General features: G+C 30.0%; 2 protein-coding genes across 7 annotated transcripts in view; one reads left to right on the top strand and one right to left on the bottom strand.

Annotated features, from left to right (window-relative positions):
* The window catches only part of LOC127278965 (ankyrin-3-like), a 117,847-nt gene that overhangs the window by 80,356 nt on the left and 10,959 nt on the right, over positions 1 to 26,532 (bottom strand). For 4 of the 5 annotated variants that reach the window (XM_051300958.1, XM_051300956.1, XM_051300959.1 and 1 more), the window contains 9 exons: positions 10,400 to 10,501; positions 5,388 to 5,520; positions 5,040 to 5,203; positions 4,597 to 4,752; positions 4,344 to 4,472; positions 3,955 to 4,152; positions 3,539 to 3,835; positions 3,134 to 3,331; positions 2,509 to 2,655 (listed from right to left, as the gene is read on the bottom strand). In XM_051300958.1, coding sequence (XP_051156915.1) covers positions 2,509 to 2,655; positions 3,134 to 3,331; positions 3,539 to 3,835; positions 3,955 to 4,152; positions 4,344 to 4,472; positions 4,597 to 4,752; positions 5,040 to 5,117 — 1,203 coding nt within the window. In that variant the 5' untranslated portion in view covers positions 5,118 to 5,203; positions 5,388 to 5,520; positions 10,400 to 10,501. Of the gene's footprint in view, positions 1 to 2,244; positions 2,656 to 3,133; positions 3,332 to 3,538; positions 3,836 to 3,954; positions 4,153 to 4,343; positions 4,473 to 4,596; positions 4,753 to 5,039; positions 5,204 to 5,387; positions 5,521 to 10,399; positions 10,502 to 26,532 lie in introns of those variants that run through there. The other variant, XM_051300960.1, reaches the window with a different exon arrangement.
* LOC127278973 (uncharacterized) lies at positions 8,458 to 10,363 on the top strand. Of its 2 annotated transcripts, XM_051300985.1 has the most exons (3): positions 8,458 to 8,794; positions 8,877 to 9,216; positions 9,321 to 10,363. In XM_051300985.1, exons 2-3 carry the CDS (start codon positions 8,979 to 8,981, stop codon positions 9,383 to 9,385), a joined length of 303 nt encoding a protein of 100 aa, XP_051156942.1. In that variant the 5' UTR covers positions 8,458 to 8,794; positions 8,877 to 8,978; the 3' UTR covers positions 9,386 to 10,363. The 2 variants fall into 2 exon arrangements, with proteins under 2 accessions (XP_051156942.1, XP_051156941.1); XM_051300984.1 differs by having other exon boundaries at positions 8,458 to 9,216.

Here is a 26,532-nt window from a genome sequence, read left to right as displayed (position 1 = left end):
GGCGCCACCACGGGAATGCGGCGCGAAAAATATTTGAATTTAAAAATACTGTGATGGAGCGATCAGTACAGCATTACTAAATATTTGATCTTGAGGACGAGGCAGCGAAATACAACGAGTACTATTTTAAAAACGGTACGATTTTAGTACCGCTCAATTCTGATTTTATACAAATTTTGGAAATAATGTTTTTAATTACTAGATTTGGAAGGAAAAATAAGTTATTTTCGAAAATATTCCCAAGTAGCACAGAATATTGGTTAAATGTCAGGCGATATCATAATTTCCGTTTCATGGGGACATTCCACGGTGATATTCCTGTGACATTCGTGTGATATTTGTATGATCCCTGTGATATTGAGCGGAATATTCCTGTGATATTGATAGAATAGTCCTTTGATATTGAGGGAATATTCCAGTGATATTGATGAGATAATTTAAAAAATTCTAAAAAAAAATGTTTCTATTTTTTTCCATTTATTTAATTTTTTATTTAAATATTCAAAACAAACAACATTTTAGAATTTTATAAATAACAGGAATATTCTCTCAATATCACAAGAATATTCTCTCAATATCACAGGAATATTCCGCTCAATATCAATATCACAGGGCCAGACATAGAATGTCCTATAGACGTATTTTAGTCTTCTTTATGACGTCTCCGAGACTATACTATTATTCTCCGAGGATGTACGCGGACAATATGAGACGTCTTTTAGACGTCCCTGTGCTCACTAGGTGTAGTTGTAAGAAGTTTATCAATTTATAATTGTGGATACTGCGTGGACATTATCCTGTAACATTTCATTTTTACTCAAATTCTAAGGAAATCGTTCCAAATCTCTACATGTATTTTTGCCTAAAAAATCCGGGAAGATATTCAGCTGGGCCTGGTCCCATCAATTTCTTTAAACCTACCTTTGAGGCATTCGCTTTTTCCTGTCCTTGATATACAATGTAATATTTTTGTATTTAGTTTGCGGGCGCATGATTATTCCATAATGTGAATCATTTTAAAATTTCATTTTATAGAATTTTATTTTATTCGAATTTGTGTTTTTCGAATTAATGTTTAATAGAATTTAAAATTAATTAAATTAATTTAATTAATTTTTAAGTTAATCAAAATCTATACTTAACAGAATTTCTAAATAATCAAATTTTTATTTATCGGAATTCTTATTAATTTTTAAATGCCAGAATTTCCATTAAACCAAATCTTCATTTGTCCGAATTTTTATTAACACAAAATGCCATTTAATAGAAATCTTAAAAGACAGAATTTTTATTTATCTTATATTGCAAACAAGTTGTAAATTCAGATGTTCATTACATGAACATTTTGCTTCATTTTTACGATCAGCAAAAAAATTTGCTTCCTCGTGGAGAAAGCAAAATTTTATTGCCAAAATGTGAATTTTTTAACTTTCATTAATTCTTTAAATTTACCTCAAATGTATACTTTATATATATCGATCGATTCGTCTTGACGTAAGGAATACGATTTTATTACATATAACCTTAAATTTTTCTATTTAAAAATTTTTTCGATTAAAAAAAAATTTTTGGAAAAAAGACGATAAAAATTTTTTTTTGGGGTATTTTTTAAAATCTTTTGGTCAGATTTGAGATATTAATATAATAAATGAGTCTGCCAAATTTTATCTAAATCCATTAATACCTGTTAAAGTTATCTTCTAAACAAAAAAGAGATCCACACACACACACATACATCCGGACAATTGATCAGGATCTCATATAATATGTTTCTATAAAGAAAAAAATTTGTTTCCGCCACTTTGAAAAGTTTTATAAACGAAAGGACTACAAAGCTTCCTCCACGAGGAAGCAATAGTCGAATAATCAAATGGTAGAAATAAAAATTTGATTACATATAAATTCTGGTTAATTTAAATTCTTTTAAACATTAATTCGAATAAAGTAAAATTCTATCTTATAAAATTCTATAAAATAAAATTTCTAAATGATTCACATTATGGAATAATCATGCACCCCCCGGTTTGCAAATAAGTGGCATTAATTGATTACGTGTAGATACTAATATCTTAAATAATATCTAAATAGAACAACTTTTTCAGTATTAAAAATGTATACATAATTATATAAAACTCTCAGTCTATTTACATAAAAATAATATGAAACACGTAACAATTTACAAGTGCAGAAATAGAAAATATTGATTCACATGCCTTGCAGTACATATACAATACAAATATCGTGTACAATAAATATTTTCAACATACGTCATTTTATTAATAGGTATACAATAAATAATAATTAATTTTATAAAATTGTAAGTCGTGAATAATAAATTACAAAATAACAATGATCACGAAATAATAACAAAAAAAATAAAAATTAACAAAATGTGCTTAAAAGACGATAAGCTTAAATTAAATATTCACGGTGCCGTGCACAAAAAAGATACAGCATATTTAACTCATTGATGTGTTCCGCTATTTCGGAGAATTCTTTGTACATTACCTCATCTTGTCCTTCTTTTGCTGCAATATGCAAAGCTGTGTACATATCCTTTGTAGTCGTATCAACATCAGCACCATGTTGTAGTAATAGCATTACTATGTCAAGGTTTCCTAATCGTGAAGCAATATGTAATGGGGTTTGCTGCTCCTATTAAAAAAATTATATTATTATACGCAAATAGAACATGACTTTACTATGTTTAGCCGTTGAAGCTAAAAGATTGACGAATGTTGTCTTATAAATTTAAAATTTTACGACCCATTACAAGTCAACGGATAACGTACTTTATTAACATTGATATAGAATTAGTCTGAAATTTTCAAGAAATGTTTCAGAAATATTTTGCTTTAAGAAATTAAATCCAAAATTGATTTCTTTTACAAAATTCGACTGTGATATTCCAGCCCTTAAAATGATTTTTATGCTTAGGGGAAATCACATGAAGAAAGAAAGCTTATGATTTTCTGCTTTACGCCAAAATGAGATGGTTTACAATTTTTAAATATAGCTTCATACTACAGTCCAAGGTTTTTAAATTTGGTACTTAAACAGTTCACATTTAGAATCATCTTCTATAATTTTCTTGAAAGTATGCATGGAAATAAGTAACGTACGACAAACTTACCCTGGCACGAGCATCAACTTTTGCACCATTTCTTAGTAAAATGCGGATAATGTCAGTTTGTTTTGCTCTAGCTGCTAAGTGTAATGGCGTTTCACCTCTAACAGTGGGAACATCCGGGTTAGCTTCATGTTGAAGTAAAAATATAACAATATTCATACATCCCATAAAACTTGCAACATGTAATGGTGTAAGTCCAGACTAGAAAGAAAACGAGTAATATTCAAAATATAACTATGTTTATATCTTAAAACCCCCAATTAATAAATTTAATTAATTAATTAATAAATTTATTGCGTACATATTTTCACTTATGTCGAAGTTATGATTGATCGTCAAGAATGATTTTAAATTGTTTTATAAGAGAACTAAAATGCTTGAAACAATGTGACTAAAAAAATGACTTACTTCTGTAGTTGACTCAATAGATCCACCATGTTTTACTAAAAGTTCCACGACTTTAATGCGATTTTTTTTGCATGCAATGTGCAATGGAGTGAACCCATTTAAGGCTCTAGCATTAGGATCTGCTTTCCTATCCAAAAGTAGTTTAGCTACTCTGACATGTCCACAATGAGCTGCTACGTGTAGAGAAGTTAAATAATCTATTGTTACTTCATCAACAGGGGCTCGATGATATAATAAAACTCTCGCAGCATCTACATGATCTCCTTGCGATGCCATATGTAAGGGAGCTAATCCATTCTAAAAGAAATATATTAATTTTAAATTCATATTCCGAATTTCAGAAAATTGATAATTGTCTGTAACAGAAGCAGAATGCTTTACACTAAAGTACTGAAAAATAATTAATAATCGCTTACCTTTGATCGTGCACTGATAGGTGCAGAATTTTCTAAAAGGGTGGAAACAACTTCTTCATGTCCGGATCTTGCAGCGCAATGGAGTGGTGTCAATCCATCCTTGGTTTTTGCTTCAATGACTGCTCCATTTTCTAGAAGCACTTTTACCATGTTGTTTTTGCCCCATTTTGCAGCTACATGCAGTGGACTGATATTAAACTGCAAAATAATTTCGTCACAGTTTAATACAAGCGAGTCTGCATGAAAAGAGATGTTTTTTAGACTATTGAGCAGACGGCTTGAATTATTATCCAAATGGCTTCCTTAATAAATCTTTTTCTACTGAAGTCTTTTAATTGGTTACTTCATTTAAAATAAATAGTTTAATTTAAAAATTTTCTTATTCTCACCTTTGCTTGATAGTTCACATCAGCACCTCTTTTTATCAACAACTTCGCAATTTCTTCATTGCCATAATGTGCAGCTATGTGAAGAGGAGTAAATCCACTTTTCGATGTAACATCTGGTTTGTGGTCATTCTGAAACCATTTTAGCATTATATTATCTACATAGATACATGAGATATTTTAATAACACTTATTTATGTAAGATATAAAAAAATTATACATTTTATGGCAGCAACATAAAAACTTAAAATTATACCTGAAGAAGTAAGTCTGCAGCTTTACAATCATCTTTTTTAGCAGCAATATGAAGTGCCGGAAGTCTTACTTTCCCTTTGGAATCATTTTCTAAAAGAACGCTAACTACTTTATCATGCCCTTGCTGCATCGCAACAGCCAAAGGGGTAAAGCCATCCTGTAATAAATAACAATTTAAATATAATATACTATATATAATAGAATAAATATAAAATTATAATCCCAATATTTTTAATTTTAAATCAATAAGTATGTCATAAGTAAACGTATTGGGTTCGTATTATTTTTTCTATGAAAATCCAATTCGGATTTAAGAAATTAAGGTTATTTCATAACCCAGGCGTCAATACTACAATAAGAGTAGGATATAAATATGTCCATATATAGGTTCAATCATGGCATTTTATAAAGACTAGTGAAATAAAGACTGTATAAACCACACACCTCTGTTGCCAGACTTTGATTAGCACCATTATTTAGTAGAATCTTAACAACATTGTCATGATTTTCTTGTGCAGCCATATATAGCGGTGTAAATCCATTCTGAGACTGAATGTTGACCTGTGCTCCATATTGAATAAGTATATTTGCTGTCTCTGATTGACCAGCTGTAAATTAAAAGCTTTAATTTAGTTTGAAATACATTGCAGGTCATGTTAAAAATGAACTTTTATGTTTATTTCAACTAAAGACCATAAACCTATAAACAGCCCAGTAGACAAAAAACCGGCAAATAATGTTCTGAAACATTTTAATAACATGGATGTTTAAATAATGTAAAAAATACATTACCTAATGAAGCTATGTGTAAGGCAGTATTTCCTTTTTTTGTAGCTGCATCGACTTTAGCACCTCTCTTTAAAAGTTCTGTAACTATTTCCACATGGCCATCTTTGGACGCTAAGTGTAAAGCGTTCAAGTCATTCTAAAAAGATGGTAGTTATCAATCAAAAACATTTACTCGAAATGACATTTATTAAGGATTGCCAACCTCAAAGTTTAGATTGTAAATTGTTGTAAATTTCAAAAAACGTTCTTATAACTATATTAAAAAGTTCATGTCTACTGGTGACAGTGTGTTATAAAATTTATGATACAAGATAGTTATTAGGGTGTCCGTTATTTTACGAAAGTTTAGATTTCTTATAGGTCCTGAGTGAGAAATTATTTTAGAATGTGAAAAAACTTAACTATAGACAAAAGTATCCATTTGATAAATGTTAACTCCTGATACCGAAGGTTCAACCCGGTAATAAGGAAAAAATGGAATTTGATCAAGGAATTTCTGCCTTTTCATAAAAAGAAATAAATTACTCAATTTTTTGAACTTCATTTATATCCTTCATTTATACATTGTATCTCCTTTACTTGGTTTAAGTTTTTTTAAAAAATAAATTCCAATCTATTATTATATCAAATTTGATAGGGGAGATGTATGCAGGTTGAGACGGGGGGTTTTTTTTGGGAAAATTTTTAAACTAAAAAAATTTAACAAAAAGTTTTATTTGTCGTTCAAAAAGTATTGGTCAGAGCATCAACATTGCCTAAGAAAATAGTAATTATTTTTAAAAATACAAAATTTAATATAATATCTAAACTGGTAAATTGGTTCTCATGGTAAAAAATCACATTTTTGGTTTTGTCTTACGAATAAGTAAATTTTAATTACTCATCTAGATAAGTCCCTAGACTGTTCCTTGTTAAAGGCCAATATTTACATTGAATATTTTCAGGGATGTACTCAAGCCGCGTCTGTGATTGTAAATTTTCTGTCATATATCATGCGTTCCAGATGGTTTTTATAAAGTGGAAAGGAATTTTTTAAAATAATTTAAAAAAAAGTCCGTCTAACCATATTGTGTTAAAGGCCTTTTCAATGTCTATTGGGATAAGAAGTCACGCAAAACTGACCCACCCCTGAGCCTTCTTGTGACCACCATATTGGTTTTTTATCTATTTCTTTTGCATATGTTAGAGAAAGACGGAATGAAACAATTGTTATTGTCTAAGTAAAGTGAAGAAGGATCTAATTCTGCTTTATTTATTAAATTTAGTTTCGAATTATGAATTTATCAATTGGTAATTATTTTTGAACTAAATAATAATCTGTTTAGTGCTTCCACGAGATGAGATTTCATATAGTATCATCTCAGTATTGTTAAATTAAATACAAAAGCAGGGCGTCTACTAACCGGGAAAATCAGGAAATAGCCGGGAATCATGTAGATAAGCTTAATTTAAAAGTAGCGCGAAAAGTAAGTTAGATTAATGATCGATCTATTCGAGATTAAGTAGCGCAGATAACTGCACTTTTAAAAAACATTAATAGAACTTATCATCACATGTGGTGTCTTGTGTTATTTCAAAAACTATTGGATTCATTTCGATTTTTTTGGATAAAAAAAGTACTTTGGTAAGTATTTGAGTTTTATTTGTAGAATTATTGTCTCATGTAGTGCTTTTACAAAATATCAGATCAAAATAATTTATTAAGCTGAATCAATTCAAGGAAACAGATTAATTCATTGTAACAGATTTTTGTTTTATTTTATTTAACATATTTAAAGTATATTTATTTAAGTAATTGTGAGTGAAAAATATAAAAAATTTCACAATTTTTGTTAAATAATAATAGATTGATTTGATCAGCTCAAAATATTTGAGGTGATGTTATATACCCGTTAATATAAAAAGATTAATAGAAATTTGTGATGATTTTCGTTGATTTTACACACACCCTATTGTAAATGCCCGTATGAGATCCCGTATAAGTTGAGTTATGGTTTCTAATATGAGATACTACATGAGATCTTACGAGAATCCTATATGGAAACATATGAGAAAAATCTCATGAGTGTCCATATAGAATTCTATATGAGATCTCACATAGGATCCCACATGGGAATATGTAGTAGTTTATTTTTAAATATTAGACATATTTTAGGTTTTAAACATAAAATATTTTTGCTTTATATAAAATGAACTCAAAATTTTGTCCGATTTTGCGTATCTCTTATCGTTTTTGAGATATTCACAAATTTTATTTTTCAAATTTCAACCTTATATGTGATCCTATATAGAATCCTATATGGGCACTAATGAGATTTTTCACACGAGATGTCCTTATAAAATTTCGTATAGAATCTCATATAGGAAACCATAAGCGATCTTATAAAGGATCTCATATAGGAATTAATAGTAGGGTATTTATTGTATTTATATAATTGCCCCTTTATTTTTATTCTATTTTCTTAATTTTTGGATTATTGTATGTAACACGCCAAGTCAGACGACCTTTCAGAATGCTAAGTGATACTCGTTTGTCGAAGAACCTGCTTGTTTTTTATGTAGTGAAGGATTAAATTTTTCACTGAAGCAGAATTTCTTTGGTGTTTCGAAACGGTTATGAACCACACTTCATTATTGAAAGCTGAGAATAATGTTCTTTTTTTCAGATAAAGAATAGCTTATAGTGTAGTTTACGGAATAGCTCCATTTTTTCAAAAAGAACTTCTAAATCAGATTAAAATTCTTGACCACTTTTTCATTGGATTCGACTAGGGTTGGTGAAGTCCACTTTGAGTTTAGATTAAAATCAACTTTCTCATTTTAAAAGTCGATTTTATGTAATTGACCTTCAACTATAAAAAATCGACTTTCATGCTCGACTTTTGATCGATTTTTAATAAAAAAAAGTATTTGCGGAAAATAAAACTGATAATGTCAACTTTCTTAACGCTTTTATTATTTCCGAGTTGTGAATTAGACTTAATATATTTAGAACGCTGCTGATTTATCATGTAAACAGCCAATGAAATCTACTTTATGATAGCAACGTTTCTCAACACAGTGATTCGTCGAGCCGGCGTTGCTAGACACGCAGTTCGAGTTTATGGTAAAGTCATAAAGTGTTGAACTATCTTCTCTTCGTGAAAAAATTTCGTTTATATAATAGCACCAAGTGCGCTTCCGGAGTATTTTGAAAAAAATTTAAATAATACAAAAGTGCAGTGCAATAAATGTGACAAAATATTAGTATACAATAAGAGTACGTCATCATTAGCCAACAATTTACGATCTGCGCATGAAATTATTGTTTACAAATAAATGCCGACATTCGTCAAAGGCTTCAAAACGTCACAGGTCTCTTCGTTAGAGGAGGAAGTTGATATATCATTTCCAATGATGACTTAAAATAAGTACACATATACTTATTCGAATTTAGAGAATAGTGTTAATATTTTCTTTTGAATATGATAAAATATGCATTATTTTTTGAAGATTGCAAATGATAATGAAGTTGCTTCAACTTCATCAAGTGAACCACTACAATCAGTTTTGTTTTCATCTAGAGCTTGTAGCTCATCTCCTTCATTTGGACTAATGGATAAGTGTTTAGAAGACCAGGTTTTAAAGCATTTGTACGAAAACTTCCAACAGCTTTATCATTTACCTTCTGAGTCCACTATAACTAAAAAGATAAATGAAAAATATCAGGTAGTTAAGGAACGATTTGGATCAATGCTTTCCAGTGTAGAGTCAATTTGTTTGACTGCAGATATATGGACACATACGAGTACAATGAAGTCCTACTTGGGAGTTACCGCTCACTTCACAGTAGGTAAGAATTATGATAAGTCATTCTATGCTAAAAAATAAATTTAATATTGGTATTGTTCTAGGATACAATTTTTTAAATAAAAAATATCAAATTTTAAATTATAGGAACAGAATTTATATTCACGGATTTATGTGCTAAACCACTCACAGTTGGGATTTCTCTAGGTTAACGACGAAGTAGGTCGTGTCGCATACCCAAATATTTCTGTGTTTAAAGTGACAGTCTAAAGTTTGATGAAATTTGTGTTGTGTTTTTATTAAACCGATAGGACGGCGCTCCGATTCGTCTGGCTGACAGGAATATAGCTGAATATAGTTTTTGGCTGTAAACTGTCAATAAAGAGCAACAAAAAGTTTTATTAAATACGTTGATATAAAATTATTAATTCGGGATATGATTCTTGTAAAGAAAAAGTGAATCTTTTTTCAGTCCCAAAGAACAAAGAAATAAAAAAAATGGGAGAAAGCTATTCCTAGAGCAGATTTTATTTTAAAAAGTGGATTAGTGGTGTGACATAAACATTTTTTACCTTATCAAATAATTAATAAACGCGAGGTTAAAGATGCTGAGGGAACCAAGTGGGCACCGGGACGTCTTTTTTTGCCCGCGGACATTCTAAGACTTTGATGATAATTAATTATTATCATCTTACTTAAATTTCGACTTTATTTTGATTTTTGTTTTATTTTTACACGCTCATACAGACATTAGAAATGAAAAAATCCTCCCGGACCTGGGATCGAACTCATGATACGTTGGGTTCAAACTCTACGCCTTAAGCGTCTGAGCCATCGGAGACTGATAAATTCGTTTAGAAAGTTTACGAACTTATTTGTCAATGAAATGAATCTAACAGGAGGGAGAATATGTACAAGAAAATGTATAATTTCAGCACCAGAATTAAAATCAAGTTCTTGTATCAATAGGGAAGTTTGTCTGGCAGTACGCGTTTAGACAGCCGATGATATTATACTTGTAATTTGGTGTTGATAGCTGAACATTTTGTTAACCGAAATAAAATAATTGAATGTGTTTTCTCGTACTGATCCAAGTACAAAAAAATTATATACTAATTAGACATTAGACACAATTTTTGTAAAATTGGAATCATGGGACACGTAGGGCGGTTGGCAATAACCTTACATTTATTTAAAAATTATTTTACTTTGATCACATTACGTACAGAATTAGCTGTATTAATGTCCAGATCGGTATCAAGGTATTCAATCACTTTTTCAAGATTACCAGAGCGAGCAGCACGAAGAAATGCTGTCGTATTATCAGTCTGAAAAACAAAACAATTTTCATTAATTATTAATATAAAAATTTTCATTCTTAAAAGTCGAAATAATTATTATGAATTTTTCTCATTAGAAGTTATTTCATAAATAGAAATTACATAGTTTTTATGAAATGTAAAATTAAGTTTATTAAAGATGATCTAATGTTAAACGGAACAAGTCAAAACAAAAATTATTACTTTTTAATTCGTACCCTGAAACATTTGACAACATCGGTAGATTAAAGGTAAACTTAAAATGTCTGCTATACCTGCGTATATATATATATATACCTGCTATACCTTACACAATAAACGGAGGGGCTGTTTATTTAGGAATCAATGGTTAAATCAATAGATTTATGTTTTCTCATTAAGTGATGTATTTTTTATACATGTGGTAGACTTCGACAAGATTTTGCTTAATAAAATTTACTGCACACAAATATTGTTTAATCTAACTTATTAATATTTTACCCTTACCATGTGAACTTACTGTAATCTTACTTTAAACTTACAGTTACCTTACAATCACGAAGTCGTTGAAAATGTCGTAATCCCTCCATTCCAACTTCACAAACCACACCCCTTGGTGACGACACAGAGGGGAAACTATTACAGCGGTTCCACAAGAGAGAAAAATCGCTGCGACGATTACTTTGCCTTACCCCCACTGCGCCATCTAACTAACAGCGGTTCCACATGGGAGCAAAAGCGGTTGCGACGAGGCGACTTTGCTCCCATGTGGAACCGCTGTAATGCTTTCCTCTCCGTGACGTCAGAAGGGGAAAGCATTAGTTATATAGCGCAGTATGCGAAAGCCCAGTAAAAAAGGATTTTTTGAGATAGCAGTTCGGACAATTGAGCAAGCCGTTTGCTCAATTGTCTAAAATGCATTCGGACAATTGTAGTGTTTGTTCAATTGTCCAATGCATTGTGCCCAATCATCCGCAATATTTCTCGTGTCTAAAAAGCTGCTAAAATAATATGAAAAACTATTGAAACATTGAAAAAACGGTAGAAAATGCATAATTCTTGATATACAGGGTGTTCCAAAAGTATGGGAACTTGCAAATATCTCGAAAAGTACGAATTTTTGTAAAAAATGTTCAAGACAAAAGTTGTTCTAAATAAAAAGATGTACATCTTTGAAACCAAAAAATTGGGCCCGGAGCCCAATGTTGGGCCCTACAATGAAAAAAGTGGTTTTCTTAAATGAGACCACTAATTTTCAGTATCAAATTCGTAATACCCATGAAATTCTGCGTTCAGACATGTGGTATAAGTGCCCAAAATATTGGGCCCAATCTAAGATATTGGGTCCAAAATTTATCAACAAATAAATAAATTTTAAAAAATCACATCTTGGAGGGATTTTGAGATCACAGGATTAGGAATTGGAAGCTAATTTTCAAATTGGGCATAGAGCCCAATGTAAGATTCCGCCGCCCAATGTGAGGCCCATATTAAAAAAAATTAGTTGTTTAAATAAAACCCACTAATTTTCAGTATCCATTTCAGAATCCTTATGAAATTCTGGGTTTAAACTTGTAGTACAATAGCCAAAAAATATTGTGCCCAATATCTGGGATTGGGATCGACTTTTTTTGACAAATAAATAAATTTATAAAAACGCATCTTATGGAGTTTTTGGGGTCACAGAATTAAAAATTCAAAGCTATTTTTCAAATTGGGCACAGAGCCCAATGTAAGATTCCGCAGCCCAATGTGAGGTCTACAGTAAAAAAATTAGTTTCCTTCCATTTCGTAATCGTTCTGAAATTCAGGGCTTAGACTTGTAGTACAAATTCCAAAAATATTGGGCCCTCACATTGGGCTGCAGAATCTTACATTGGGCTCTATGCTCAATTTGAAAATTAGCTTCCAATTTCTAATCCTGTGATCTCAAAATCCCTCCAAGATGCAATTTTTTCAAATTTATTTATCTGTTGATAAATTTTGGACCCAATATCTTGGATTGGGCTCAATATTTTGGGCACTTATACCACATGTCTGAACGCAGAATTTCATGGGGATTACGAATTTGATACTGAAAATTAGTGGTCTCATTTAAGAAAACCACTTTTTTCATTGTAGGGCCCAATTTTTTGGTTTCAAAGTTGTACATCTTTTTGTGTGGAACAACTTTTGTCTTGAATATTTTTCACGAAAATTCGTACTTTTCGAGATATTTGCAAGTTTCCATACTTTTGGAACACCCTGTATACAGAAAAAGAAAGTATAAAAATACCTCGATCGAAGAAAAGGAAAGAGTTTTCCAAAAAATCACTTTTTAACTGAAAGTATACTGCTGTACTTGACATTTTATGGGTAAAGAAGAGAAGATTATGATAATGAGTGACACTTCATTATCGACTCTCAATATTTGTCAAATGGTAAAATATAATGATATTTCTATTCATTCTTAAATTATATATATATATATGTATATATATATATTTTATTTCTAACAATTTTTAAAATTTTATCTATTTGATGTATAATTATAATATATAGGTATTATAATACATAATATAAATAATATTAATATAATATTATTAATTAATAATAATATATAATTATACTTATGTACTAAATAATTTCAGATATGAGAGATTCTTTTTCAATCGCCCCAGCCCAAATAGTCAATGTTCTGGGATTGGCTTCATACTTTGGTAAATTGTTGTCCTATATGATAGTAATAAATCCTTAAAATATAAACTCATTAAAAAAATATTTGTAGAAAGTAGAGGGGGTTGAAGTTTTGACGTTAAGGGTAACATTGTCATTTTCAAATCCATATAACTATGACAAAAGTTAATGGATTTTAATTTATTTATAATGAATTTTAATGCATTTTTCACGTACTTTTCAAAAATGTATATGAAATTTAAAAAAAAAATTTTTTGACCCCTTTTTTTCAAAATCAACCCTTATTTTTCGATTTTCACCCCTTCGGGAATTTTTTTTTAAATTTTTTTTAGTTTCATTGGAAAGCTGAGGTTTTTTCCCATGAGCTATGTAAATACGAAAGTGGGACAACAATAATTTTGCGAGAAACATAATATTACATTAGGCGGTACCTACCTAAATCCTCAAATATGGTCTCCAGGTATACTCCTTATCGACACCGCCTACTTTAATATTCTGTTTCTCACAAAATTATTGTTGTCCCATTTTCATATTTACATAGCTCATGGGAAAAAACCTCAGCTTTCCAATGAAAATAAAAAAAAATATAAAATACCCGAAGGGGTGGAAATCGAAAAATAAGGGTTGATTTTGAAAAAAAGGGGTAAAATTTTTTTTTTTAAATTTCGTATACATTTTTGAAAAGTACGTGAAAAATGCATTAAAATTCATTATAGATAAATTAAAATCCATAAACTTTTGTCATAGTTATACGGATTTAAATATGACAATGTTACCCTTAACGTCAAAACTTCAACCCCCTCTACTTTCTACAAATATTTTTTTAATGAGTTTATATTTTAGGGATTTATTACTATCATATAGGAGAACAATTTACCAAAGTACCCAGTAAAAAAAAAAGTATAGACAGTAAGGAAAAAGTATAGACTCATAGCTTAGTGGCTATACCGTTCGGCATGTAATGACGGTATAGAGACGTTACGGTGTATACTTTTTTCTTACCGTGAATACGGTTCACCTGGATTGTTTGAATTGATGTGTATTAACGCGATTTGACATTGTCAATGAAAAAGCCGATTGTTTTGAAGTGTAATAATGCCGATTACGAGGAGGAGCGACGAAATTTTATCTAAAAGTTAAAAAGGTAAATGTGACAGGCACGAGACCTGCGAGAGTTGTTACCACTGGATTGAGGAAATGCATCATTACTGACAAAAAGTATTCGACAGAAACTTACCGACAGAAAGTTACTAGGAAGAGCGGCAAATTCAAATGGTCAAATTAAATTCGAATGAATATATACATAATTTAATGTAGTTTTTTTATTTTAAATCAAGTATAGTATTTTAAATAATTAAATACCGATATTAAATAATTAATGTTTATTATAAAAATTGACATATAGACATGAAAATTTTTTCATTTTTAGCATTTAAATCTGTGAAATAATGAAATATTGTAATTTTATTTTTTAATTACAAAAAATTTTTATTTTTTATTAATTATTAATAATTAAATTTTTTTCATAAAAATAAAAATGTACTGCAAAGAATATGTTTTATGCATTGAAAAATAAAAATTTGTTAAAATATATTATTTCTATATTTTGTAAATAAAGTTATTTATTAAAATAATTTTTTTATTTATAAAATTGAAATAGATTAAAAAATTAATGTTTTAAATTAAAAATTTTTTATTTGAATTAATATATGTAATTAACTATTATGAAAATTAATTAGTCGTTAAATTTTTTTTTTTTTTTAATAATAACTAATCTTTTTTTACCTATAAACAAATTTAATTTTATTTTGAACAAAATTATATTTTTAATGATAAAAACTTTGTTATTTTACATAGAGACGAATAATATTATACTTTTATTATTATTTATTTATTATTTTATTATTATTTATTTTATATTATTATTTATTATTATTATTATTTTTACGATGATTTACAATTATTTGGTTTTGGTCACTTCTCACTCACAAATAAAAAAAGTATAATATTATTCGTCTCTATGTAAAATAACAAAGTTTTTATCATTAAAAATATAATTTTGTTCAAAATAAAATAAAATTTGTTTATACTAAAAAAACGAATATTAATTATTAAAAAAAAAAAAAAATTTAACGACTAATTAATTTTCATAATAGTTAATTACATATATTAATTCAAATAAAAAATTTTTAATTTAAAACATTAATTTTTTAATCTATTTCAATTTTATAAATAAAAAAATTATTTTAATAAATAACTTTATTTACAAAATATAGAAATAATATATTTTAACAAATTTTTATTTTTCAATGCATAAAACATATTCTTTGCAGTACATTTTTATTTTTATGAAAAAAATTTAATTATTAATAATTAATAAAAAATAAAAATTTTTTGTAATTAAAAAATAAAATTACAATATTTCATTATTTCACAGATTTAAATGCTAAAAATGAAAAAATTTTCATGTCTATATGTCAATTTTTATAATAAACATTAATTATTTAATATCGGTATTTAATTATTTAAAATACTATACTTGATTTAAAATAAAAAAACTACATTAAATTATGTATATATTCATTCGAATTTAATTTGACCATTTGAATTTGCCGCTCTTCCTAGTAACTTTCTGTCGGTAAGTTTCTGTCGAATACTTTTTGTCAGTAATGATGCATTTCCTCAATCCAGTGGTAACAACTCTCGCAGGTCTCGTGCCTGTCACATTTACCTTTTTAACTTTTAGATAAAATTTCGTCGCTCCTCCTCGTAATCGGCATTATTACACTTCAAAACAATCGGCTTTTTCATTGACAATGTCAAATCGCGTTAATACACATCAATTCAAACAATCCAGGTGAACCGTATTCACGGTAAGAAAAAAGTATACACCGTAACGTCTCTATACCGTCATTACATGCCGAACGGTATAGCCACTAAGCTATGAGTCTATACTTTTTCCTTACTGTCTATACTTTTTTTTTTACTGGGTATGAAGCCAATCCCAGAACATTGACTTTTTGGGCTGGGGCGATTGAAAAAGAATCTCTCATATTTAAACTAATTTTTAATTTAATTAAAATTTAAATAAAAATATTTAAATTAGTTATAAAAAATATAAACATATAATAAAAACATAACAATACATGAAATATAAAAGTAAGAAAATTTTTAATTCAATTAATTCAATAATTATTCCTTTTTTAAAAAATCAGAAAGAAATCTTCTATTATATTTTACCATTCGACAAATATTGAGAGTCGATAATGAAGTGTCACTCATTATCATAATCTTCTCTTCTTTACTTATAAAATGTAAAGTACAGCAGTATACTGTCAGTTAAAAAGTGATTTTTTGGAAAACTCTTTCCTTTTCCTCGATCGAGCCCTGGCGGTTTGTGAAAACTGAAATTTCACTGAATTCGGTGAAAATTCGGTAAATTTCGGTTTGAGGCAAAATTTTGCAGCAAATCAGTAAAATATGATGAAAAAAATGATTGATAATGATAAATAAGGCTTTTGTGAGTTGATTTGTGCAATAGTGGATGTAAATTAATCAGTAATTAATAAATAATTAATGTGCAAAGTGCTGTAGTGTTTATTATCAGTGTGTCAATGCGCGATTTACCTTTAATTTCATGAATAAATCACGTGAAAATGGTGAAAAATGTATTTATTCCTAATAAATAGATATTTATTATATTTATTTTAATTAATTTTGAATTCCATCAGTGCTTAAGAGTGTCGAACGGTCTCTGAAATTCTTTGGCATTTAATAATCGCCCTATAAAAACGGCACTGAACGTGAAAATGATAAACATTGAGTTTAAAATACTTTTTTCTCAAAACGCGGACACTTTTTTCAAAATCGGAAAAAATACCAAGGATCCTTAAGGCGCTCTCACACCTTTTTGGCTGCCTGCAGGTTACCATGGCAACGCATGAGAGTGAGTGCGACAGAAAATTTAAAAATTTGAATATTCAAATTTTCTGTCTCACTCACACTCGTGCGTTGCCATGGTAACCTGCAGGCAGGCAGACAGCCAAAAAAGGTGTGAGTGCGCCATTATCTTATAAATTTCTTAAATCCGAAAGATTGTGCAAATCTATACAAAAATGTGATTGTAAAACGAAAAGTACGAAAATAATATAATTTTAGGTTTATTACGTCCTGCAGCCGTTAGGTGGCAGAAGCATGCAGGGAGCACAATGTCCCAGCTGTCATTATATTACTTTCGTACTTTTCGTTTTACAATCGCATTTTTGTATAGATTTGCACAATCTTTCGGATTTAAGAAATTTATAAGATAAGGATCCTTGGTATTTTTTCCGATTTTGAAAAAAGTGTCCGCGTTTTAAGAAAAAAGTATTTTAAACTCAATGTTTATCATTTTCACGTTCAGTGCCGTTTTTATAGGGCGATTATTAAATGCCAAAGAATTTCAGAGACCGTTCGACACTCTTAAGCACTGATGGAATTCAAAATTAATTAAAATAAATATAATAAATATCTATTTATTAGGAATAAATACATTTTTCACCATTTTCACGTGATTTATTCATGAAATTAAAGGTAAATCGCGCATTGACACACTGATAACACAGCCACACAAAAAAAAAAGTACCCGGGCCGGGGAATGAGACCACCATTTCTTGATGTATTTTGATGCGCTGAACACGAATCTGAAGTCCGTTTAGCTCCATCACGTCAGGATTTTGACATAACCTCAAAAAACATAGCTGATTTTAAATGACAGGAGAAATTTTTTAAATAATGGCAGATTTGCTTGAATCTTGTTACTCGGGGGTTTTTGGGGTCGCTGATTACGAATTTAACGTCAGATTTATAAAATTCAAAATGGCGGATCCAATATGGCGGACGAATTTTTAAAAAGTAGTTGGATTTTTACGAAAATTGGTATCTAGGGGTTTTGGGAGTCGCTGATTACAAATTTATAGTCAGATTATTCAAATTCAAAATGGCGGATCCAATATGGCGGACAAATTTTTAAAAAGTAGTTGGATTTTTACAAAAATTGGTATCATGGGGTTTTTTTGGAGTCGCTGATTACGAATTTAACGTCAGATTATTCAAATGTAAAATGGCATATATAGTACGGTGGTCAAATATCTTTATGTTTCTACATGTTTCTGCATCGAGGGCACCTCCACGTGGTGACGGTGGGCAACGGAGTTTGTCCGCTATCCGGCTAAGTCCCTGGATAATGGCTTTGATTCCGTCATGGCAGACACACGTAGGAAACGTATTACGATGCAGGGACTCGGAACCCCAGTATCGGCGGTTGAGAGTGAGAAAGCAGAGTCTCAGGCGTCGTCATCCAGCAACTGCAGCTCTTCATTGATGGGAAACTTGGCTAATGTAGAGTATAATACGACAAGAAAACAACCTGATATAGACTTAAACTCTCATATTTTTAGCAAAAAACGAGACCTTTTTTGTTATATTTGCAGTAAATTCGAGGTAAAGTCTTTGCGGAACAGGATTGACGAAGAAGTACGTAAACTGTATAATAAATCTTCGGTTTTGAGATTGATCAGATGTCACTGATGTAACGGTGACATACGAAATTTTATTTTTATTTTTAACACTGAAACCTTTTATTTCATTCATACAAAAGTTGAAATCTTCTTCACATGTAGGTTTTGTCCAAACTGTTGGATAAGAGTATTTGATAAACTCCTTATTTTTAACAGATTTCCAACCAAAGATCATCTTTCTGCAACAATTACAAATGATGTTCGGAACCCAATTAGAAGATAGATCAATCTCAAAACCGAAGATTTCATTATACAGTTTACGTACTTCTTCGTCAATCCTGTTCCGCAAAGACTTTACCTCGAATTTACTGCAAATATAACAAAAAAGGTCTCGTTTTTTGCTAAAAATATGAGAGTTTAAGTCTATATCAGGTTGTTTTCTTGTCGTATTATACTCTACATTAGCCAAGTTTCCCATCAATGAAGAGCTGCAGTTGCTGGATGACGACGCCTGAGAGTCTGCTTTCTCACTCTCAACCGCCGATACTGGGGTTCCGAGTCCCTGCATCGTAATACGTTTCCTACGTGTGTCTGCCATGACGGCATCAAAGCCATTATCCAGGGACTTAGCCGGATAGCGGACAAACTCCGTTGCCCACCGTCACCACGTGGAGGTGCCCTCGATGCAGAAACATGTAGAAACATAAAGATATTTGACCACCGTACTATATCTGCCATTTTACATTTGAATAATCTGACGTTAAATTCGTAATCAGCGACTCCAAAAAAACCCCATGATACCAATTTTTGTAAAAATCCAACTACTTTTTAAAAATTTGTCCGCCATATTGGATCCGCCATTTTGAATTTGAATAATCTGACTATAAATTTGTAATCAGCGACTCCCAAAACCCCTAGATACCAATTTTCGTAAAAATCCAACTACTTTTTAAAAATTCGTCCGCCATATTGGATCCGCCATTTTGAATTTTATAAATCTGACGTTAAATTCGTAATCAGCGACCTCAAAAACCCCCGAGTAACAAGATTCAAGCAAATCTGCCATTATTTAAAAAATTTCTCCTGTCATTTAAAATCAGCTATGTTTTTTGAGGTTATGTCAAAATCCTGACGTGATGGAGCTAAACGGACTTCAGATTCGTGTTCAACGCATCAAAATACATCAAGAAATGGTGGTCTCATTCCCCGGCCCGGGTACTTTTTTTTTTGTGTGGCTGTGTAATAGACACTACAGCACTTTGCACATTAATTATTTATTAATTACTGATTAATTTACATCCACTATTGCACAAATCAACTCACAAAAGCCTTATTTATCATTATCAATAATTTTTTTCATCATATTTTACTGATTTGCTGCAAAATTTTGCCTCAAACCGAAATTTACCGAATTTTCACCGAATTCAGTGAAATTTCAGTTTTCACAAACCGCCAGGGAGGTATTTTTATACTTTCTTTTTCTGTATATATCAAGAATTATGCATTTTCTACCGTTTTTTCAATGTTTCAATAGTTTTTCATATTATTTTAGCAGCTTTTTAGACACGAGAAATATTGCGGATGATTGGGCACAATGCATTGGACAATTGAACAAACACTACAATTGTCCGAATGCATTTTAGACAATTGAGCAAACGGCTTGCTCAATTGTCCGAACTGCTATCTCAAAAAATCCTTTTTTACTGGGAGTGTGACTTTTTTAATTTTTGACCTTGTTTTTCAGCTTAAATTGTTTAAAAAAACGGTTTAATATTAATAAAAAATTATGTTTGTAGTTCCGACGATAGCGACATATGTGTAGAATAAGCCATAAAAATTTTAGCTTAATCGGTGCAATAGTTTTTTTTAGGATGTACGCCAGGTCAAAAAACATTGTTTTGAGAAAAAGCGAATTTATGAAAACATGTTCTTTTTCAAGAAAATACCCTCTTACGTGTCGGGATACATTATATACATGTATATATGCTTTTATATATATATACATATTTATATACATATCTCAATCAGCACGAAAACTTGCAGGAAGTTTGTCGTGCAAGATTGCAGTGCAAACATGTAGCAAGTTTGGTGCAAGCAACAAAATGTCCTCTTGTGGCAATGTAGTTAAGCAAACTTGCAAAAAAGTTGCCGGAAGCTTGTATAATAATAAAAAAAAAAAATTTTCGAAACAATTTATTACTAAATAAACATAAAGGGCACCCTGCTTTGGAGGTTAAAAAATTTATTGCGCAGCCGTAGGAGCTTCCGTTTACAATTGCGCATCGTATTAAAGACACCTCACAAATTCTAAGTATACTCGCAATTTGTCAAAAGTTATACTAATTTTGATTGGCCTTGCTCATAGAGAATTTCCAAAAGATAGGAAAATTTCAAAATTCTCTATGAGCAAAGCCCATCAAAGTTAGTGAAATTTCTGACAAATTCCGAGGATACTCAGAATTTGTGAGGTGTACAAGCAGCTTAAGTTTTGCAAACTTGCAACAAGAGGACATTTTGTTGCTTGCACAAAACTTGCTACATGTTTGCACTGCAATCTTGCACGGCAAACTTCTTGCAAGTTTTCGTGCTGATTGGTTATATGTGTCATATATATGACTTTTACATTGTACCCCGTTTTTCGATATGTTACTGAAGTTTCCAACCAAAATAATAGCTTCCACAGCATTTCTACACATATCTACTACGAGAATCTGCAGTTTTCAGAAAGTCGATTTTTTGAAAAAAAAATTTGGTACTAACCCCTTAACCGTAAATTACATGTCAGCCAAAAAATATTCTATTTGGCGGACATGAAACGTTCTTAATAAAACGATTTTAGAACGTACATGGTTTTTGGCTCACTGGGAACTGCCCATCCTTGACTTCAACACTGCTCATTGCCCGTCGCCATGACACCATTACAGATAATCCCAGAATTTTTTTAACTGTCAGACACGGAGTAATAATGAGACTGCATTCCACTTCACCTTGTGAGCCAAATGTCTACCTTCGTTCACGGATATTAATCATCTTTTGAAATTGTACGCATGCGCAGGGCGCTTGTCCTATGTTCGTCACTCTTGCAGTGAAATTAAAGTAAGATATCATTGCTAGTCTTTGTGTTTTTCCTGTTTATTTCTATGTTCATAAAATTTTTTTAAAAGATAATAATGGCATGTCAAATTCCAATATAGATGTAGATGATCATAGTTCCGCTCTTACGCCGCCAGATGGTGATAATTTTTTTTCTCATAGTTGAGATCAGTCTTGAATACTGTAAAAGCTGAGACTCTAACTCAGAAGGTGTATTGCAAAGCACAATTTTTTTTCTTTTCAGATGAATTGCAGTAATATTATTTGATTTTTAATTAAATAATTATTAATTTTTAGGGTTCCGTACTCGGTTCGGAACCCTATTAATATCGGTTTTTTTGAAATCGTGTACCCCCCCCCCCTTAGCGGCCACACGAATTTATCTAGAGGGCTGAAATTTGGTACACATATGTATTTTCGCGTGTAGATTACAGGAAAAATATAGCGAACCTGATAGGAATTGATTATCATAGCGTTGTCAAGGAAAAACCATGAATTTTTACGAGAAATACCTAAAAATGAACTTGATTCGGATCAATTTGCAAAACATGAAATTTGTTCTTTCACTGGTGTCAGTTCCTTCACTGGTGCCGTTACCCTAGGAAAATTTCTGGTTAAGGATTGAGCAATGAATTTTGGTATGTTTTTTAATGAGAAAACACGAAGGAAATTGACATAAGAAATTGAAGGAAAAAATGTGACCAGAAAAAATTGTAGGATTTCACATAGGAATTTACATAATTTATTAATTAAGAATACGTTTATAAGAATTTACATCGAATCCCACTTCAAATCATGTCTCAATTTCCTATATGATTTTTCATAAGATCCTATATAGTTTCTTACATGACACATAGGATTTTATGTAGATTTTAATTTATGAATTTATGTGAGATCCTATATAAGATCCTACATGAGAATTTTCAGTAGGGCTAAACGCGGAGCTAGTTAAACTCAGTTTCTTATGTTTTAATATTCTATATTCATTCTTTATCTTTTGCATTTTATAGATTCTTTGTTCATATATTATTTTATGTTATACTTTTATTTTGTATATTTTATTATTCTTTATTTCCCAGTAAAAAAAATTGGGAGTAAGCGAAAAGAATTGGTGGTAACTTAAGCTGAATTCTGTTTGGCGAAAAAACCAAATTGGAACCTTACGATAAAATATTTTTTTCTTATCGTGAATTCTTTTCTCTTGAACATTTGAATTGACGTTTATGTATTCGAGTTTACATTATAAATGAATAGAATAAATGTTTCAAAGTGTAAAAAAACCGATATGGAATAAGAAATATATAATTTTTTAAAAAGAAATAAAAGCGAAGTGTGACAGATTCACCGACAATTTTATCAAGTGTGTAGTGTTCGTATGATAAATTTACCATATGAGTACTACTCATAGATAGTAAAATTGTCCGTAAATCTGTCACATTTCTCTTTTATTTCTTTTTAAAAAATTATATATTTTTTATTCCAAATCAGCTTTTTTACACATTGTAACATTTATTCTATTCATTTATAATGCAAACTCGAATAAACAAACGACAATTCAAATGTTCAAGAGAAAAGAAATCACGATAAGAAGAAAATAATTTACCGTAACGTTCCAATTAAGTTTTTTCGCCAAACCGAATTCAGCTTAAGTTACCACCAATTCTTTTCACTTACTTCCAATTATTTTTTGTTACTGGGTTAAACAATATATTCTCTTTCGAAAGTTTAAATATAAACTCGTCAATGATTACACCTCTCCTCTAGATCATAGTAAGAAATAGTTCCGAAATTAATAAAAAAACATAGATGGTGCTTTACGCAACAATTAAGAATCTATAGTGAACATAAGTACTCTGACCCCATCCGCCGAGCAGATCCTTTGGCAAATAAAAACTCAGATTATTACATCTTTAAATATCTGACACGCTTAATTATTTCCGTATAATTGTTTTTTTTACATTTTTTATATCCAGTCCTGTGACATTCAGGCGTTATCATAATGTCCGCTTCACGGGGGCATTCCACGATGATAAATCCGGTGACATTCGTATGATATTGAGGGGATATCCCTGTAATATTGATATCCTCACCATTAAAATAGGAAACAAATCCAGTGGGCAAAAAAACATATTCGTTTTAAAAACGTGTTAAGAACAAAATCTGATCGTCTAGACGACGCAACGCTCTAGTATAACCCAGTGGACACACTTGTTCAAGACGTCTGAAAAATGAATTTTTTTCTATTCCTAGTAGAGATAAGTCAGAAGAAAAGAATTTAGACTTCTTATTTTTGTTAATGCCCAAAGTTTCTTATTTTTTTTTAAATTAAAAATTCTATAATTTTTTGCCTAAAAAATATTTCTTGTAGTTTTTATTAATCAACAAATTATAAAAAAATATTTTTTTAGGTAAACAATCTTATAATTTTCCGTGTTAAATAATAATTTCCAGATTGAAAAGCCCTTTGTTATGTTGTACGTATAATTTTTATGATATAGAAAAATACAATTTTATTTAAATTAAGTTTTATTATTTATTTAAATTTGTCAATAAATTCAATGTATAAATATAAACTTCTTTATAGTGTATGCTTTCAACTCTTCTATCAGAGACTTGCGTATAATCTGATACTTTATGTCAATATTAATAGCGCAGCCAATTAAATTTAAGTTAATAATAAATAATATCGATCACTCTTGAGTCAAATAAAAATAAAAAAACTCACAATTCTTTATGTTTCAACGGCACACCTCTCCCGGTATGAAGCGAATAATTGAAAAGAAAACAGAGTTCCAATTCTTTTGAATGAGTGAATTTACGTGTTTATTCAATTCCTCAATGGAGCGAAAAAAAGTAGAAAAATCTATTCTTCTGAATTGATTTTGCCAAAATTTATACACGAATTCTAGTAACTTTTAATAGACTTTAATAAAAAAAATATAATTTTTGAGAAACATTTTTTTAAACTGTGTATATTATTATATGAGTAATAAGTTCAATAAACCCTGTAAATGCAAATATTTCATTAATAAGCAGAATTTTACAATATTTTTATTAAATACTATGTACGTAATTTGTTTACATTAAAATTTATCTTTATTTTAATTTCGCATCTAATTATTTTTACACAATTTCTTTAATAATTCACTTACATTATAAAATGATTTTTATTAAAAGCGGGTTTCTCGTTTTCAAAAAATAATAACAGTAAACTATTTATTAAATTTTAAAGGTAAGTAAGGTTTAAAATTTTAAATATTAACTTCTTTAAGTCAACAAGCTGTTTTAAAAAAAGGACACTGATTAACAATACCTAATGTGTCTGGTATTGTTTTGTCTGGCCGTTTTGCTAGGTCAAGTCGTTTGTGGTTTCTAGGGGTGAAAAGTGACAAGATATCTTTTAAAAATTATTAATATTTTATCAAATTTGATATCTGGGGGTTTTCGGGGTCGCTGATTATAATTCTGATGTCAGATTTTCAAAATTGAAAATGGCGGATCTAATATGGCGGTCAAAAATTTAAATAGTTATTAATTTTTTATTTTATATCCGCCATTTTGAATTTTGAAAATTTGACTTCAGATTTGTCATCAGCGACCCCAAAAACTCCTTGATACCAAGTTTTATAAAAAATTAATACACGGAGAGAAATAGATGGTAAGAACTTATGATTTTAAGATGGTAAAAAGTAGATGTTATCCGGTACCATCATTATGCTACTCGATACTATCAAAGATGTTACAAAAAATATGGTTATGTTACCCTCTACAATCAAGATGTTACTCCGTACAATCTGGATAGTAACTGATGGAATCTAGATAGCTGTTCGTATATGTAAGATCAAATATGGTACCTGGTACTATCTAGATAGTACCCCGTACCATGTATTTCTCTCCGTGTAACTTTTTAAAAATTTGTTTGACATATTGGATCCGCCATTTTGAATTTTGAAAATCTGACATCAGATTAATAATCAGCAACCCCGAAAACCCCCAGATAATAAGTTATATAAAATATTATAATAATTTTTAAATCATATCTTGTCACTTTTCATTTAGGGGTTGTTTTCACCCCTAAAAATCACAAACTTATTTTGAAAATTCAGGTCCTGATAAGAAAAAGCGTTTCATTGCATATTCAGGCCCCTATTTTGCCATATCAGGGCCTGATTGTAACCACGTTTCAATTTTTACACGGGAACTATTTTTTATTAATCTCAAAATCGTCAAATGATATTTTGAGCAGTAGAGATCAGTACCCGAGTAAAAATTTAACTTCTAATTACTTAACGCTTGAAAATCTACGCTTGGTTAGGCTACTGTAATGAAAAGTTTATCTAATGAATGAGACAATTTTTCAAGCTTCATATATCACTTATAGAATAGGCGACATATTATTTTAAAAAAAGTAAATAAATATTGCATTAGTTTAAAAATAAGTATATATCGCCTCGTGATTTTTTTTACTGATTTAGTTTATAATTGAAATTTTTTCTTTTTCTACTTCAAAATTGTGTTGTTATCAATAGAGAATTGAAATCTGTCAGAGAGAAGTGCACTTAAAGTGCGCCAAAATCTGCGGACCCTGGTACAAATTTCCAAATTGTGATTCAGACAATTCAGCTTATAGCTGGATTTATTGTTAATTTCTTTTAATTAATTATAAAATAACTAATCTCTTATTAAATACATTATAAATTAAATAAATTGGATTGGATAAATTAAATAAATTAATTTAATTAAATTATTCTCGTTAAAATTAATTTTCTTACAATATTATTTAATTTTTAACAT

The sequence above is a fragment of the Leptopilina boulardi genome, unplaced genomic scaffold (genome assembly GCF_019393585.1).
Source record: "Leptopilina boulardi isolate dan_hultmark-lab unplaced genomic scaffold, ZJU_Lbou_2.1 LbouV2_213, whole genome shotgun sequence".
In the NCBI taxonomy this organism is placed as follows: Eukaryota; Metazoa; Arthropoda; class Insecta; order Hymenoptera; family Figitidae; genus Leptopilina; species Leptopilina boulardi.
Note: the sequence above shows the minus strand (reverse complement) of the source record. Positions and strands in the feature narration are given on the sequence as shown.

Bases quoted from the DNA above. Each gene is read 5' to 3' on its own strand.
- LOC127278973 (XM_051300984.1), top strand. From the start codon at position 8,859: ATGCATTATTTTTTGAAGATTGCAAATGATAATGAAGTTGCTTCAACT. The intron at 9,217-9,320 runs GTAAGAATTATG...TTTAAATTATAG, and splicing joins TACCGCTCACTTCACAGTAG to GAACAGAATTTATATTCACG.